Below are 14,009 nucleotides of genomic sequence, written 5' to 3'. Positions count from 1 at the left end.
CATGCACTTAGATGCAATACAGTCCCTACAGGACACAATGTCCTCACAGAGCCAGATGATGAGATGTCCCATCAATAACCGGCTAAGATGACAGTTACATACTTGATTTCTCCTTGGCTGCATTTAGTACTCGTGGCACATTTTCTCTGACAAACGAGTGAGCCTTCATTACCAAACGAATCTGTCAAAGCAGAGGGAAATGAATTTCCTATATCTGTCTCCTATAAGTAACTCCAGAACTACAATGGCTAAAACTTTCATACAAAAGAACTTAGATCTGCATATACCAACTCAAGTTATCCTTTACAAAGGTGGGGGAAAAAACCTCCAAATTCAGACATGAATATTACAGGTTTGTTTGTTTGTTTGTTTAATGGGAAATAAAAAATCTGTTCAAGGAGCCTGGTGTGGTGGGGCACTCCTTTAACCCAGCACATGGGAGGCAGGGTTAGATAGATGGGTCTCTCTAAGTTCCAAGCCAGCCTGGTCTACACAGTGAGTTCTAGGATAGCAAGACCTATGTAGAGAGACCGTGCCTCAAACAAAACAAAACAATACAGTTCAATATAATGTATTTAAGATCCAAATAACTGAAGTAGAAGGAACTTTTAAAAATATTACCCAGTTAACCACTTCAATTCTAAAGCCATCCATGGTGGGGCACCCCTGCAATCCCAGGAGCTGGGAGCAGATGGCAGGAAAAGAGGGCTTCAGCTGGTATGCATGTGGTACTGAGATACTTATGAGTTAACAACAGATCAGTATCAAGCCATTATTATTATGCAGCTAAGCATGACATCATTCCCAGGAACACTCGAATTCTTACCTGTTCAAGTATCAGAATGAACCGGGAGGCCGGTGGCAGTGTGTATGCTAAGACAACATATGTTGGTACAAAACCTAGGACTCCAAGTTGAAAGACTAAGAAGAAAGAGCCATGGATAAGGGAATAGATCAGTGGATGAGAACTCTTGCTGTAACCATGGGCCCAGCGCTGGAACAGGAAATAGGGGATTGACAGTGTAGATAGGAACATGGCCCACCACGTCCACATAACAATAGGAAATTTGCCAAAAGCATAGGACAGGAGATTGAACTCAAGTACCAGCCTATGGGGGGGAGAAAAGAAAAGAAAAGTTGAAACTTTGATATGCAATGAATTTACAGATCCCAAAATTCTCTCTCTCTTTCACACACACACACACACACACACACACACACACACACACACACACACACACACACAAGCTTTTGACTTTTGGAAATATTAACACACCAAGGTCATGGGTGTCAGCATATCACATATGTTCATTATATCACTGTTCACAGAACTAGGTTATTAAGCCAACTTAAATGTCTATCAGTGGAGGATGTGTAATAAAAATGTGGTTTATATATATATATAATGGAATTTTCTCAGTCTAAAGAATGATAGTTATTTACAGGAAATAGATGCAACTGGAAAAAAATCTGATTAAGGGAATTATGTCAGTCTCAGAGAGATACATATTCATGTTTTCTATCATTTCTGGATCCTAGTCTTTACAGACACCCGAAATCATATATGTACAGGTGATAGGAAAGCAGAAGCTTTATGGCAGGTTTACAATGGAATTTCATTCATTGGCAACGCTGGGCCCCATGAGGTCTCTAAGAAGCTGTACACCTTGAAGCAGAGGCTGGCCAAAGTGGAGAACGCTTGCTATGCCCTTAAAGCCCGGGGCTCAGGGATTCCTAAGCGCATGCTGGCAGATGTGTTTTTAGTTAAACAGAGATGATTGATTAGGAAGAGAGCATTTCTTAAGCATCTCCACTCTTCTCTAAGGAGCTCCTGGGAGACCAGTTGGTGGGGCTGTTCTGAGTGTGTGTTTGCCTTCACTGTGGCTTCTGTAGATGTTTCCGGTTGTACTAGCTCAAAGCCATCAACAGCTGTATATGTTTATCCACAGGGACGTTTCTTACTCCTGTGCATTTGCATACAGTGTTTGTATATGTGCTTACTCTACTGTTGTGTGGACATGCTTCCAGTTGCTCTTTCTGCCACACCCACTCTAATTCACTTTGAACTTGGAGTGACATTTTGGGAGGAAGGAAGTCTCTTAAGTGGGTGGTTCTGTATATGAAGGAAAACAGGTGTAGTGAAACTTCTGGAGTGAGCTTCCTGTCTAAGTTCCTCGGCAGTATCACAGCAAGCCTTTGAAGTGGGCTTAGTATGTGAAACAACAATTTCAATATGTAAGTTATTACTATTTTTTAAGTGCAAAAATTCACTTAAAATTTTGGTCAAGTTTAGGTCATGTCGAGTTTATGACACAGATTCCCTGAAGAATTGATAGGTATCCAGGTGTTCATTTTTCCACTTCATCTTTTCCTTTCTCACAGATGTGGGAAGGAGCCGACATTGCTCTTCACTGGTGATACTGAGTGAAGTAACTGCACACTTGTCTGTAGGGTGTGAGCAGCCAGGCCTCCACAGAGGAGCAGATGCAGTGCTTGGGGTGCTGATAGCCCAAAACTTTACACTTGTCCCTTGGTGTTAGCTAGTGATGTTGCCAAAGAAAATAAATTGTGTGTAATTCAGCAATAAGATAATTGCCTACACAGGAGGGACTGTTGGGAGTGAGTTCATCTCCCCAGTCAGTCAGAGCCATCTGTGGTGAGAGCCTGGCTTGAGCGAAGCCTGGAGCCGATACCACCACATACTTTTATAACTAGTTTTCTGAACTTGGATACTGAGTTCTTTGGAAAAGCGTATTTCTTTTGGTAAGAGTATCTATTTGTAAGGCTGGTTCTTTGAAAGTGTAATTTTCCAAAAGTTACCACCAAAAGGAAAATAAACTGTGCACATGCCTGGGAAGTTAGACTTGTTTGTCCTGGTGATGACGAGGCTTTGCCTTCCCTGTAGTAAGACAGACTGCTCAGCTATGTCAGTCCTGTTAACTGCTCTGTCTGTTTTTACAGCTACTTCAAGCTGAATTTATAATGTTAATGGGTTGAAGAGAGTGCACACTTTAAAGAGCTGTGGCACCTCAGCTGTAGTGTGTAGTCGGTGTCCTCACAGCAGAAAGGCTGCAGCCTCGGCCCAGCACTTGGGAGGGAGGGAGGCACATTGGGAGCTCAAGGCCATTGTCAGCCATGCGGTTTATAGATCTGAGTCTGGCTAGACTGCTTTCTCAGAAGAGATTATTACTAATGGTAGTGAGGAGAAATGAAACTCTTCCCTTTTACTTTTAGGAGAGAAGAAATTCATCACCAAAGCAGCTGCCTTAGAATTTTTTTAAGTAAATAAGAACAGTTAACTTTTTACGTCAGCTGGTAAGCAGTCTGTTGCCTTACCTTCCTTCATCGATGTAATCCACGACGAGTGTGCTGAGGATGAAGAGGATGAGGAGCGCAATGAACATGTGGTAAATCGTTCTGATGTGGTCCACTTCAAACAGCTCGCTGCAAGTGTAGGACAAGCAAGTCATGAATTAATAAATAATCTATGTTTAATTCTGAAGTATCACACAGCAAAGGCACTCTTTAAATCAGTTTACAAGATGTTTAATCTACATTTCAAGAAATCTCTTTTTAAAAATTAAAAAAAACAAACAAACAAACAAAAAAAAAACCTTTGTTTGTTTCTAGCTCCGAGTTCAAGGCCAGCCTGGTCTACACAGCAAGTTCCAGGACAGCCAGGTCTATCAGAGAAATCCCGTCTCAAACCAAAACCAACCAAACCAACAAAACATAAAAGCTGAAACAAATACAATATTAAGTCTGCAATATGCAGAAATTAAAGGACAAAATCAAGGTAGAAAATAACGGATCCTTAAACTTTTGCTTTCCAAAATAGGACAGTGACTCACAGGAACAGCACGAATGCCTTAGAGGACAATCTGCGCGATCTGCACAGAGAAAACCCACCCATGGTGCTTTACTGTGTGCACAAAGGCTAGCCACTGACAAGGACAACCAACTTTCAGACCCTCTGGGTTTCACTAATGAGTTTGTTGAGAACAGTAAGCAGCTGCCTGCCACCAACTCAAAGCGCAGCCCTTCCTCACACCTTCTACTTTCTGATGGTCGGTGGTATTTCAGACTGGGCTGTTTTCCTTCTACCAGAAATGACCCTCTGGAGGACTGCTCCCCATTGAGAGCCTTTGCATCCAACTCTGACAAGGGCTGTGGCCTTGGACTTGGGAAGTGTGTGCATCTTCTAAACGGCTTTGAAGGATCTAAAATATTCTTAGGCCTCTATTTCAAGGCTCATCAAAACCTAATAAAAACCTAGCTAAGTCATTTCCTTGGCCACGTTTCTTCTTTCTTTTTTTTAAAGTTCAAGTATATTTTAATTGATAATTTCCCCTCTTTCCCTTCTTGTTAATGAGGACTGAACTCTGGGCTTCAGGCAGGTCTAGGAAAGAATTCTACCACTAAGCTATAGCTCCTTTCATTTTGTTAAGTTTGCAATAATGCAATTTTTATATAAGAAGCCTGCATTCTTCTCCAGATATAAATTTAAGAAGATCCCTCTCTTGAAACAAAACCCAGTTTCAACAGGATCAGAATTTAAAAGGCTCTGCCTTCTCATCAAGGTTGGGAAGCACCAGATTAAACAGTCAGGGAGGTTTTTAAGTAGCCTTGAATAAACCATCAAGAATCTTACTCAAGAAAATAAGGTGGGAAAACACACAAACATATTAAGAAGGCAGCAGTTCCAAACTCTCTTCAAGTGAATTCTACTCTACCCCTCTTGATAAACAATTCTTTGTAACACAATTTCAAAGAATTTGTCAAGGACAGATAGCTGTTTTTCTGTATATCATCTTTTCCAGAGAAGCAAGACAGAGAACCAGAAGATAAGCAAGAAGGAACACAAAGACATCATAGTTCACGATTTATATGGACTTGAGACAGATAGACGGACGGACAGAGTGAGCAGAGATTCTATAAATCAGGACAGCTTTATTTTTCTTTCCCACATTAAACTTATAATTAACAAAAGCAATTATCACTCACTCTAAAAGAGACCGCCTTGAAATAAAAATCTTCCCTTGTTCTGGAGGTGCTCTCATATCTCTGGAAAAGAAAAAAAAATTACAACAAAACACAGGCAGGGGAGGTATGATAAGAAACTTACTCCATGAGCAAAAGGATGCTTGCTCACCAGCATCTGTGTTGACTAACTAACGTTTACTGAGCTCCTTCCCTTCCACTCGGGCCTTATGCATGTTCTCTCACCACTCCTGACGTGAACTGAAGTGGGTGATACCTATTTATGTAGGACCTACATCAGAATCCTCACTGAATCAGCAGCCTTCCTATTTCCAGCACCCATAGAAAGGCAGTCTTTGTATCACTCATCCTAAGAGCCTCTGAGGGATGCAGGTCCAACCATACTGCACACTGCTGAGGGATGCAGGTCCTCCTCTCATACTGCACACTGCTGAGGGATGCAGGTCCTCTCATACTGCACACTGCTGAGGGATGCAGGTCCCACCATACTGCACACTGCTGAGGGATGCAGGTCCCACCATACTGCACACTGCTGAGGGATGCAGGTCCCACCATACTGCACACTGCTGAGGGATGCAGGTCCCACCATACTGCACACTGCTGAGGGATGCAGGTCCCACCATACTGCACACTGCTGAGGGATGCAGGTCCCACCATACTGCACACTGAGGGATGCAGGTCCCACCATACTGCACACTGAGGGATGCAGGTCCTCTCATACTGTATACTGAGGGATGCAGGTCCTCTCATACTGCACACTGCTGAGGGATGCAGGTCCTCTCATACTGTCTCGATATTTTTCTACTTTTTACATTTCATTCCATTTCTTGTTTAGGGAAGGGTGGCAGGTGCATGTGTACAGAGGAAATGACTGTAGGAGTCAGTTCTTTCCTTCCTCCCTGTTAAACTAAGAACTGAACTCAGGTTTGGCAGCAACGATCTTCTGCCTGGAAGTTTCTGGAGCTCTTCCCAGTGGCAAAAAACTTGCATCAACTCCTAACAGCTGCCTTTGGGTAATAAAAACTCGTATCTTAGTGCCCTACATTCTATCTTACTTTGGGCACAGCTGTCGGCTACTGCTTCTCAAAACCCTTCTCCAGAGACACTGGGAGAGAGCCCGGAACAGCAAAGCAGCACGTATTACCCACTCATACCTTCCCTCTTATTTTTGGTGACTGAACAAATGGAAAAATCATATCCTAACTATGGGGTACTTTATTAAAAGTACACACCAAATAAATTCTAACAGGCATGGAATGGCATGGTTAAAAGCAAGGACTCTGGATCCAACTCTGGGTTAAACCCTCACTGTGAGATCTTACAATTGTTGCTGAGAGCTATAGTACCAACCACACAATGAGGGTCTGGCTAACTAAAGAGGTTATGTGCACATCACTAACCTCACGTTGGGCCAGTGCGATGGCTTAGCAGGTAAAGGTACTCGTCACCAGACCTGACAACCTTAGTTCAATGAGACCCACATGGAAAGAGAGAACTGACAATCAAAAATAGTCAAACAGAAACGAGTCTTTAATCCTAATACTTGGGAGGCAGAAGCAGGCTCTGTGAAACTGAGGCTAGTCTAGTCTACGTAGAGAGTTCAAGGCTAGCCAAGGCAATATAGTAAGAATCTAACTCAGAAAATGCAATACAATACAATACAATACAATACAATGAAGTAGAAGCGGTGAGACCCGACAGGGAAATCCACTGCACTCCACGTCTGACTAAGCGCTCAAATACTCACTTGGCTCTGTGGTTGTTTTTCATTTCTTCAAGAATGGAGAAGGTTGTGAGCGCACACCCACCATTGTCCAGAGATGCGGACTTTTCAATGAGGTTGGTCACAAAGTCATCAAAGTGACACCCAACTTCCTTCAGAAACAGTGGCTTCAGCTCCTTGAGGTTTAAAACACATAAAGGGAAATGTCAGCACACGCATGTGGGTTAACGCTTCTCTGAAGAAATGAAGGATTCCTTACACAGAGCTGCTTCACAGGAAGTTCACAGACATGGCTACTGAAAACAGTAATAATGCAAACCCCATTAAAAAAGTGAATGCCCTCCACCTTCCTCCTCTTATTTTTCCCCCCAGATAGGATCTCAAGTAGCCCAGGCTGGTGTCAAAGCTGCTGTGTAGACAAAAAGCTGACCTTGATCAAAGCTCAGTGCGTCATATCTGTATTATGTAATTATCACTTATTTTTCTGTAAGGATATCCCTTCCCCTGAGTTCCCACAATTTATACTGTAAACTGCTTTTTAAAATGATTTGACTTATTTTTACATGTTTTGCCTGCATGTGTATATATGCACCAGGTACATGCCTAGTGTCTGTGGAGATCAGAAGAGGACTTGAGACCCGCTGGAACTAGGTTACAGATGGTTGTGAGCCACCATGTGGGTGCTGGGGCCAAGCCCCAGTCCTCTGCAAGAGCAGCAAGTGCTCTTAACTACTGAGGCGTGTTTTCAGCCCCACGGTTTACATTTTAAACCATGTCATTCTGTATCATATCTATATTCATATATTTATTCCCACATTCCATAACTATGTACTTAATCATAAAACATGAATATTTGTGTGTGTACATAGCTGTACATTTAAATATTGACACACACATAATTATAAAATGTTTAGGAGTGTTTGTACATTTATATTTATATATAAATCCATCTTATAAAAGTATGTATGTAGAACCATATGAAGTGGTGCATATATGTAATCTAAACACTCAGGAAACAGAAGCATGAAGATTCTCTGTCTCAAAAAAAAAAAAAAAAAAAAAAAAACCCAAAAAACATACAAACCCAACACCATAATAAAAGTATATACAATTGTTATTGTTTTAGGCTTCCAGCTGTTCTTGACATTCTTAAAGTTTTATTTATTTATAATGTATACAGTGTTCTGCCTGCACACCAGAAGAGGGCATCAGATCTCATTATAGATGGTTAGGAGCTACCATGTGGTTGCTGGGAATTGAACTCAGGACCTCTGGAAGAGCGGACAGTCTGAGCCATTTCTCCACCCTGATCTTAACATTTTAAGACAAATACTTCCAGCCTTTGAATATATTTACATATTATGAATATATTTACCCAGGTTATAATATGCTATGAGTTTGAGACCAGCCCAAGCTACATACGTGAGCTCTAGAATACTCTCACGGGTGACAGGTTGGGGATATAAAACCTGCCTCTGCCTCCCAAGTACTGGGGTTAAAGTCATATGCTACCATACAAGGCCCTAACAAAACTGTTTATAAAGAGTAAGCACTTTGTCCTGTGGAAGGAGAATCCAGAGAGAAGGGACAGGAGGATCCTTTGATCCCATCCAGGGCCAGGACAAATTCTGGGCAGTGAGGCACTAGAGAGAGAATAAATAATGACAAACCCAGGACCCTGTCCTTGTGAAATTTACAGTATAGCAATGTCCTTGGTACATTCCAGAAACAACAGGAATGGAGTTCCTCATTGTTGAAACAGACAAGTACCAAGAGCCGAAGTCAGGAATGAGAAGAAATGTGCAGGGGACAAGCCACAAAAGGCCTGAGCTCAGTACTGCCTATAAGTGGAGACAAGCTTAGCTTCGATCTTTCAGCATTAAAGGAGAAGCCAGGGCCACCTCTCTTTGCCAGCTTCCCTCATACCCTGCCCACAGGGTGACACACCCAGGTATCAAGTTAAAGAGCATAAAGCGTGAGGACTTGTGAAAGAAAGCTATTCAAACTTCAGGAGGACTGCAGAGTCAGGCCTTCACTCACTCCCTGTCAGCTGAATAATGGCTTTAAGTTACAGGTTGGGGAGGCAGTCACCAAGAGGGCTCAGCAGGTAAATGTGCTCCTGGGGCAAGCTTGACAGCCCACATCTGACTCTCCCAGAACCCTAGGTACAAAAGAAACATTGACCTCTGACCTCCAGATGTGAGCAGTGGCATACAAGTGTCACACATACACATCACACACATCACACACACAATACACATACACACAATAATAGTAATTTTAGTTGATGAGTCTTTTCTTTCTTTCTTTAAGACAAAACAAAACACAAAAAAAAAAAAAAAAAAAAAAAAAAAAAAAAAACCTGCTATGTAACCCACGATAACCCCAAATTCAAGGTGTTCCTCCTGCCATAGCCTCCGGAAGACAGATTACAGGCATGTGCAGCCACACCTAGCTCTGACACAGCTCCAACTCCATATCCACGTGCCCGCAGATGAGTGCAGACCCTATGCCTCTGTCTGACAATGAGGAAAAGCAGTCTTATTCTCTAGCCCAGACTGACCTCAAACCAGAGGTCATCCTCCTGCCTTAGCCTCCTGAATGCTGAGTTTATGGGCACTTGATGCCATGTCTAGCTGAATACCACCTCTATTTGTATATCATGTCTCCAGCATTCAGAAGTCACTTAAGTGACTGTCATTTCCAAACAACTGTGGAACCAGCCAGTACTAAAGTTCTGCTATATGTTCTACAGCTGAACCAATTCACTCTTTGTTATAAAGACTGTAGAAAGTGGTTATTACAAACAAGACAAGGCCAGGCGGTAGTGGCACATGCCTAAACCTAAGCCAAAAAAAAAAAAAAAAAAAAAAAGTCAATTGAAGAGCTAGGGCTGTAGCTCACTGACAGATCTTGCTGGGCTGGAGCAAGGCTCTGAGTTCAATTCCTAAACTGGGGGTGGGAGGGTTGGTTAAAAGAAGCAGGTAAAGTTGTGCATACACAATCCCAGAGCTTGTAACTGCCACATTGGGGAAAATCTGGGCTCATACACCGAACAACTGAAATATTGCCTGTATATATAATCAGTACCATAAAACAAAACAAAACAAAACAACCTAAAATTGCAGGAAGGAAGAAATGCAAAATATCAATATGTATGGGAGGCAGAGATAGGTGTGAGGTGCATCTCTGTGAGTCTAAGGCCAACCTGGTGAAGAGAGAGAGTTCCAAGACAGCCAGAGCTTCATAGAGAGACTGCTTAAAAAAAAATTAAAAAGCCATTATATACACGTAGACCGAAAATGGCTGGTGATCTAATAAGGAGGAAGGCCTCATTCAGGTTGAAATGGCAGGTGATCTAATAGAAAGGAAAGCCTTATATAGGTTAAGTCAATCACGAGCATTTTGTCTGAAAGCACAACCTAAACAGGGTACTGCACTCTGGGCATGGTGGTATACAACAGTAATCCCCATGCACAGAAAGCTACAGCAGGAGGACTGCTGCCAGTTTGAGACCAGCCTAGGCTAAAGTTTGAGCTTCTGTCTCAAAAAGTAAGAGGGGGCAATGCTGGGAACAGCACACCATGACAGGGACTGCCAGCAGTGGCCGGGATGAAGACATCTCAGAAGCCTGCAGCAGTTCCTTGTAAAAAAGGATGGTGTCTGGGGCCCTGAGAGGCAGGAGACACATCTCTCCAGGGGACCTGCCATCTGAAATAAGAGATGCCTGCAGTAGGCTGGGATGGAGACACCTCAGTAGTCTGCAGCAGCTCCTTGTATAAACAGTTGTTCCCATTTCTCCTACCCTTAGCCCTGGACAATGGCTGTATAGATTTCATTTGTGCGTGACCAGTTTTCAGTTGGCTTTGGTGCGCATAATTATTCTACTATATCTGACTTTCCTATTTCTTTCTACTTCTGCTCTGGTGGATTCTGTGAAACTAGATGTTCCTTGATGTAATGATTCTTAAACAACTGGAAAGTGAGGCACAGGGCACAACAGCACAGTCCTAATGGCCCAGGTGTGCGCTGTGTGCTCTCATCTTGGAAACAATGTAATAACTGCACAATGGTGGTTCCATATTAATGCTCGACTTGCAAAGAAAGTTTGAATAAGTTATTAGAAAATGATTGGGACCCCAAGAAAGAAAAAAGTTATTGAAGTTATGAAATAAGTTTTGCACAATATTTGAGAATGCTTCCTGGATAATAAACTATAGAATGGATGAAATTATATAATATAAAACTAAGTTAAAATACTGGGATTCTTAGGAGAGTCATTGTGTGCTATATACAGGAACAGAAAGCTAGCGGAACTATTGAGTTAAGGGTTAACTGGACTCTTTCTGGCCACGGCCGGGCAGATCTGCCCATGTCATTTATCACTAGGGCTTCACAGGAAAATCAAGTAGCTGACCTCGGAGCTCTGAAGCATAATAAGTCAAAAGTTAAAGTTTAAATAATAAGTTTGTAATTATTATTATTTTGTCCACAGACCTGGGAATAGGGGAAGCTTGAAACTTTGGGGAACAATTGTAATTCCTAATTTTTTTTGGGATGTGGTTATTCTTTTGAATTTGATTCGGCAATAATTATACAGTGTTTTTCTACCTGCTTTTAGAGTATCAATAAAAGACTAGGTCAAGAGAAAGGCGAGCGAGCAAATATGAGAACATGTATGAGCGTGTGTGTGTGTGTGTGTGTGTGTGTGTGTGTGTGTGAGAGAGAGAGAGAGAGAGAGAGAGAGAGAGAGAAGAAGAAGGAGGAGGAGGAGGAGGAGGAGGAGGAGGAGGAGGAGGAGGAGAGAGTAACCTTAAGCTTGCACCCAAAAGTAGTCTGTGTTTATTTATTATGCGCCTTCCAGATATCCCTGCTTCCAGTTGAGAACTCCGATCCTGTGTCGAGGCTGGACCCCAACAGGGCAGGGAGCAACCGTGGACACAGACCAGTTGTAGAATGCTCATCTAATGTTGAGGAGACCTGGGGTTTGCTCTCAGCACAGCATCAGCTTGACATTCTACCATTCATGGTGGAATGGCAAAAGGGTCAGAAGTTCAAGGTCATCCTTGGCTACTGAATTTAAGGCCCATCTGAGATACTCTGTGTCAGATTTCACACTAGGTTATCATCCAACTTATTCTATATAATATTAATAAACCTCACTTAATTAGTCCACACTAAGTCAAAACATACTTATCCATTTTAATCGTCTACTTAAATAGCCTATTCATCTTTACCTTCTAAATGTTTTTGTTAGTTTGTTTAGTATTGTTAAAGATAGGATTTTACTGAGTAGCCCAGGCTAACCTTGAATTTGAAATGCTTCAGCCAGGTGAGTGCTGGATTGCAGGTGTGTGCTACCACACCCAGTCACCAAAGGGTAGATTTTATTTTCTTGTGTTTTTTCATCTACCTCCTTCATGTCTTCATTAGTCTTTGTAAAGATCCTAAGAAACTAGAAAAGCAGTAAGAAGCTATTCCTCACTGTTAACCAATGAGACATCTATACAAAAAGCTGTAATGAGAACACTTTAAAATCACTTCAGAATGTATAATATAAAGCACAAAACCTTAAGATCATATACAAACTAACCACACAGCAATGTACATGTGTATGTGTGTGTGTTTGTGCACTCTCCCTCTATAGATAGATGCAAATTTTGCACAATCTGTCTACATGGAACCATGTGTATGAGAGAAAAAGGAAAACAAAAAGTCAGGAGGAAAATGAGTCAAAGTGTTATCTCCAGGTATTTCTTTTTTATAGTATTTCTCTTAATGGTTTTCTGCAATGAGCCTACACCACATCTACAGTGAGGAAAAAAAAGTATGTGATAAAATATATTGTTCCTGTTTGTAAAACCAATTGTAAAACCAATTGATGTGGTGATATAACATCAAGATAAAAATCTTAAATTATGATAACTTTTATTAGTAAAAGTGAGTTGTATAACCAGAGGAGAGAGAATCTGAGCGTCTTCTCTGTTTGTGGAGGTTTTATTGTTTGCACTGTTTTGAGACAGGGTCTCAAAATGCTCAGACATCAAACTTGACACCTTGAACTCCTCCCCCTCCGCTTCACATGTGCTTGGATAATTAATGAATATGCCATCATGCCCAGGTCTCTTCTCATTTTCTAAAGTATTCTATCTAATCCAGATGACACTAATTTTTGTGTGGCACTAGGATTTAAAAGTGTCCTCTCCAGTGACTGAAATGAAGAGTTCAGCACAATCCTCAATCTCATTGTGCCTTTGGTCCAGCCTGGGATACATGAGACCCTGTTTTCCCAGGAGGGGATGATGAGGGCAGGGCAGAGGATGGGAAAGAGAGATGGGGAGAGAGAGAAGGGGAAAGAGAGAGGGAGAGAGAGAGGATGGGAAAGAGAGAGGGAGAGAGGGGGGGGACAGAGAGAGGGAGAGAGAGAGAAGGGGAAAGAGAGAGGGAGAGAGAGAGAGGGGGACAGAGAGGGGGGGAAGAGAGAGGGGAGAGAGAGAGAGAGAGAGAGAAGGGAGAGAAAAGGGACAGAGGAAACAGAGGGAGAGAACATGAATTATACTTATAGCCCAGTGTATTCAATCTATTCCAATTTCAGAGGTATTAAATAGAACATATTTATATAAATAAATAGAAAAAGTATTCCTAAATTGGGGTCATATAAATCATTATCCTTTGACTAATTCTAATGTTTTGGTGTCATTAACCATACAACAGAGCAATATGCAAGATAAGCCTACAATCTCAGTACTGGGGAGGCTGGGGCAAGGGGACTATTTTAAGCTTTAAGCCAGATCCTGCTAAGGTAAATCCTGTCTCAAAAAACAAAAAACCCACAAAGTGATAAAAATAAAATAGAGCTCCCAATACATCTTCCACACCTCTAAAATCGGCGAAGTCCTTCTCATGGACACCACCTGACACAGGTTTTTGAAGTATCTAACTGAAGTACCCACAGTACCTATCACCCACTTTGTACAGTGTATGGACAGAACAGCGAAGAGTGCTGGGCCAGTGAAGTGGCCGAGCCCTGGGAGTCTACACTGAACATGGACAGGGTCCTGTGAGTCTACACTGAACATGGACAGGGCCCTGTGAGTCTACACTGAACAAGGACGGGGTCCTGTGAGTCTACACTGAACATGGACGGGGCCCTGGGAGTCTACACTGAACATAGACGGTGCTCTGTGAGTCTACACTGAACATAGACGGTGCTCTGTGAGTCTACACTAAACAAGGACGGGGTCCTGTGAGTCTACACTGAACAAGGACGGAACCCTGTGAGTCT

General features: G+C 42.1%; 1 protein-coding gene across 1 annotated transcript in view; it reads right to left on the bottom strand.

The window, feature by feature from the left end:
• The window catches only part of SOAT1 (sterol O-acyltransferase 1), a 43,598-nt gene that overhangs the window by 9,127 nt on the left and 20,462 nt on the right, over positions 1-14,009 (bottom strand). The window contains exons 4-8 of the mRNA XM_080914686.1: positions 6,749-6,900; positions 5,005-5,064; positions 3,337-3,444; positions 827-1,109; positions 103-181 (exon numbers count right to left, since the gene is read on the bottom strand). Of these exons, the coding sequence (XP_080770812.1) occupies positions 103-181; positions 827-1,109; positions 3,337-3,444; positions 5,005-5,064; positions 6,749-6,900 (682 nt within the window). The remainder of the gene's footprint in view (positions 1-102; positions 182-826; positions 1,110-3,336; positions 3,445-5,004; positions 5,065-6,748; positions 6,901-14,009) is intronic.

Source organism: Micromys minutus (assembly GCF_963924665.1).
Source record: "Micromys minutus genome assembly, chromosome: 1".
NCBI classification, from domain to species: Eukaryota; Metazoa; Chordata; class Mammalia; order Rodentia; family Muridae; genus Micromys; species Micromys minutus.
The sequence above is the reverse complement of the archived record's forward strand: the minus strand, read 5'-3'. Positions and strand labels throughout refer to the sequence as shown.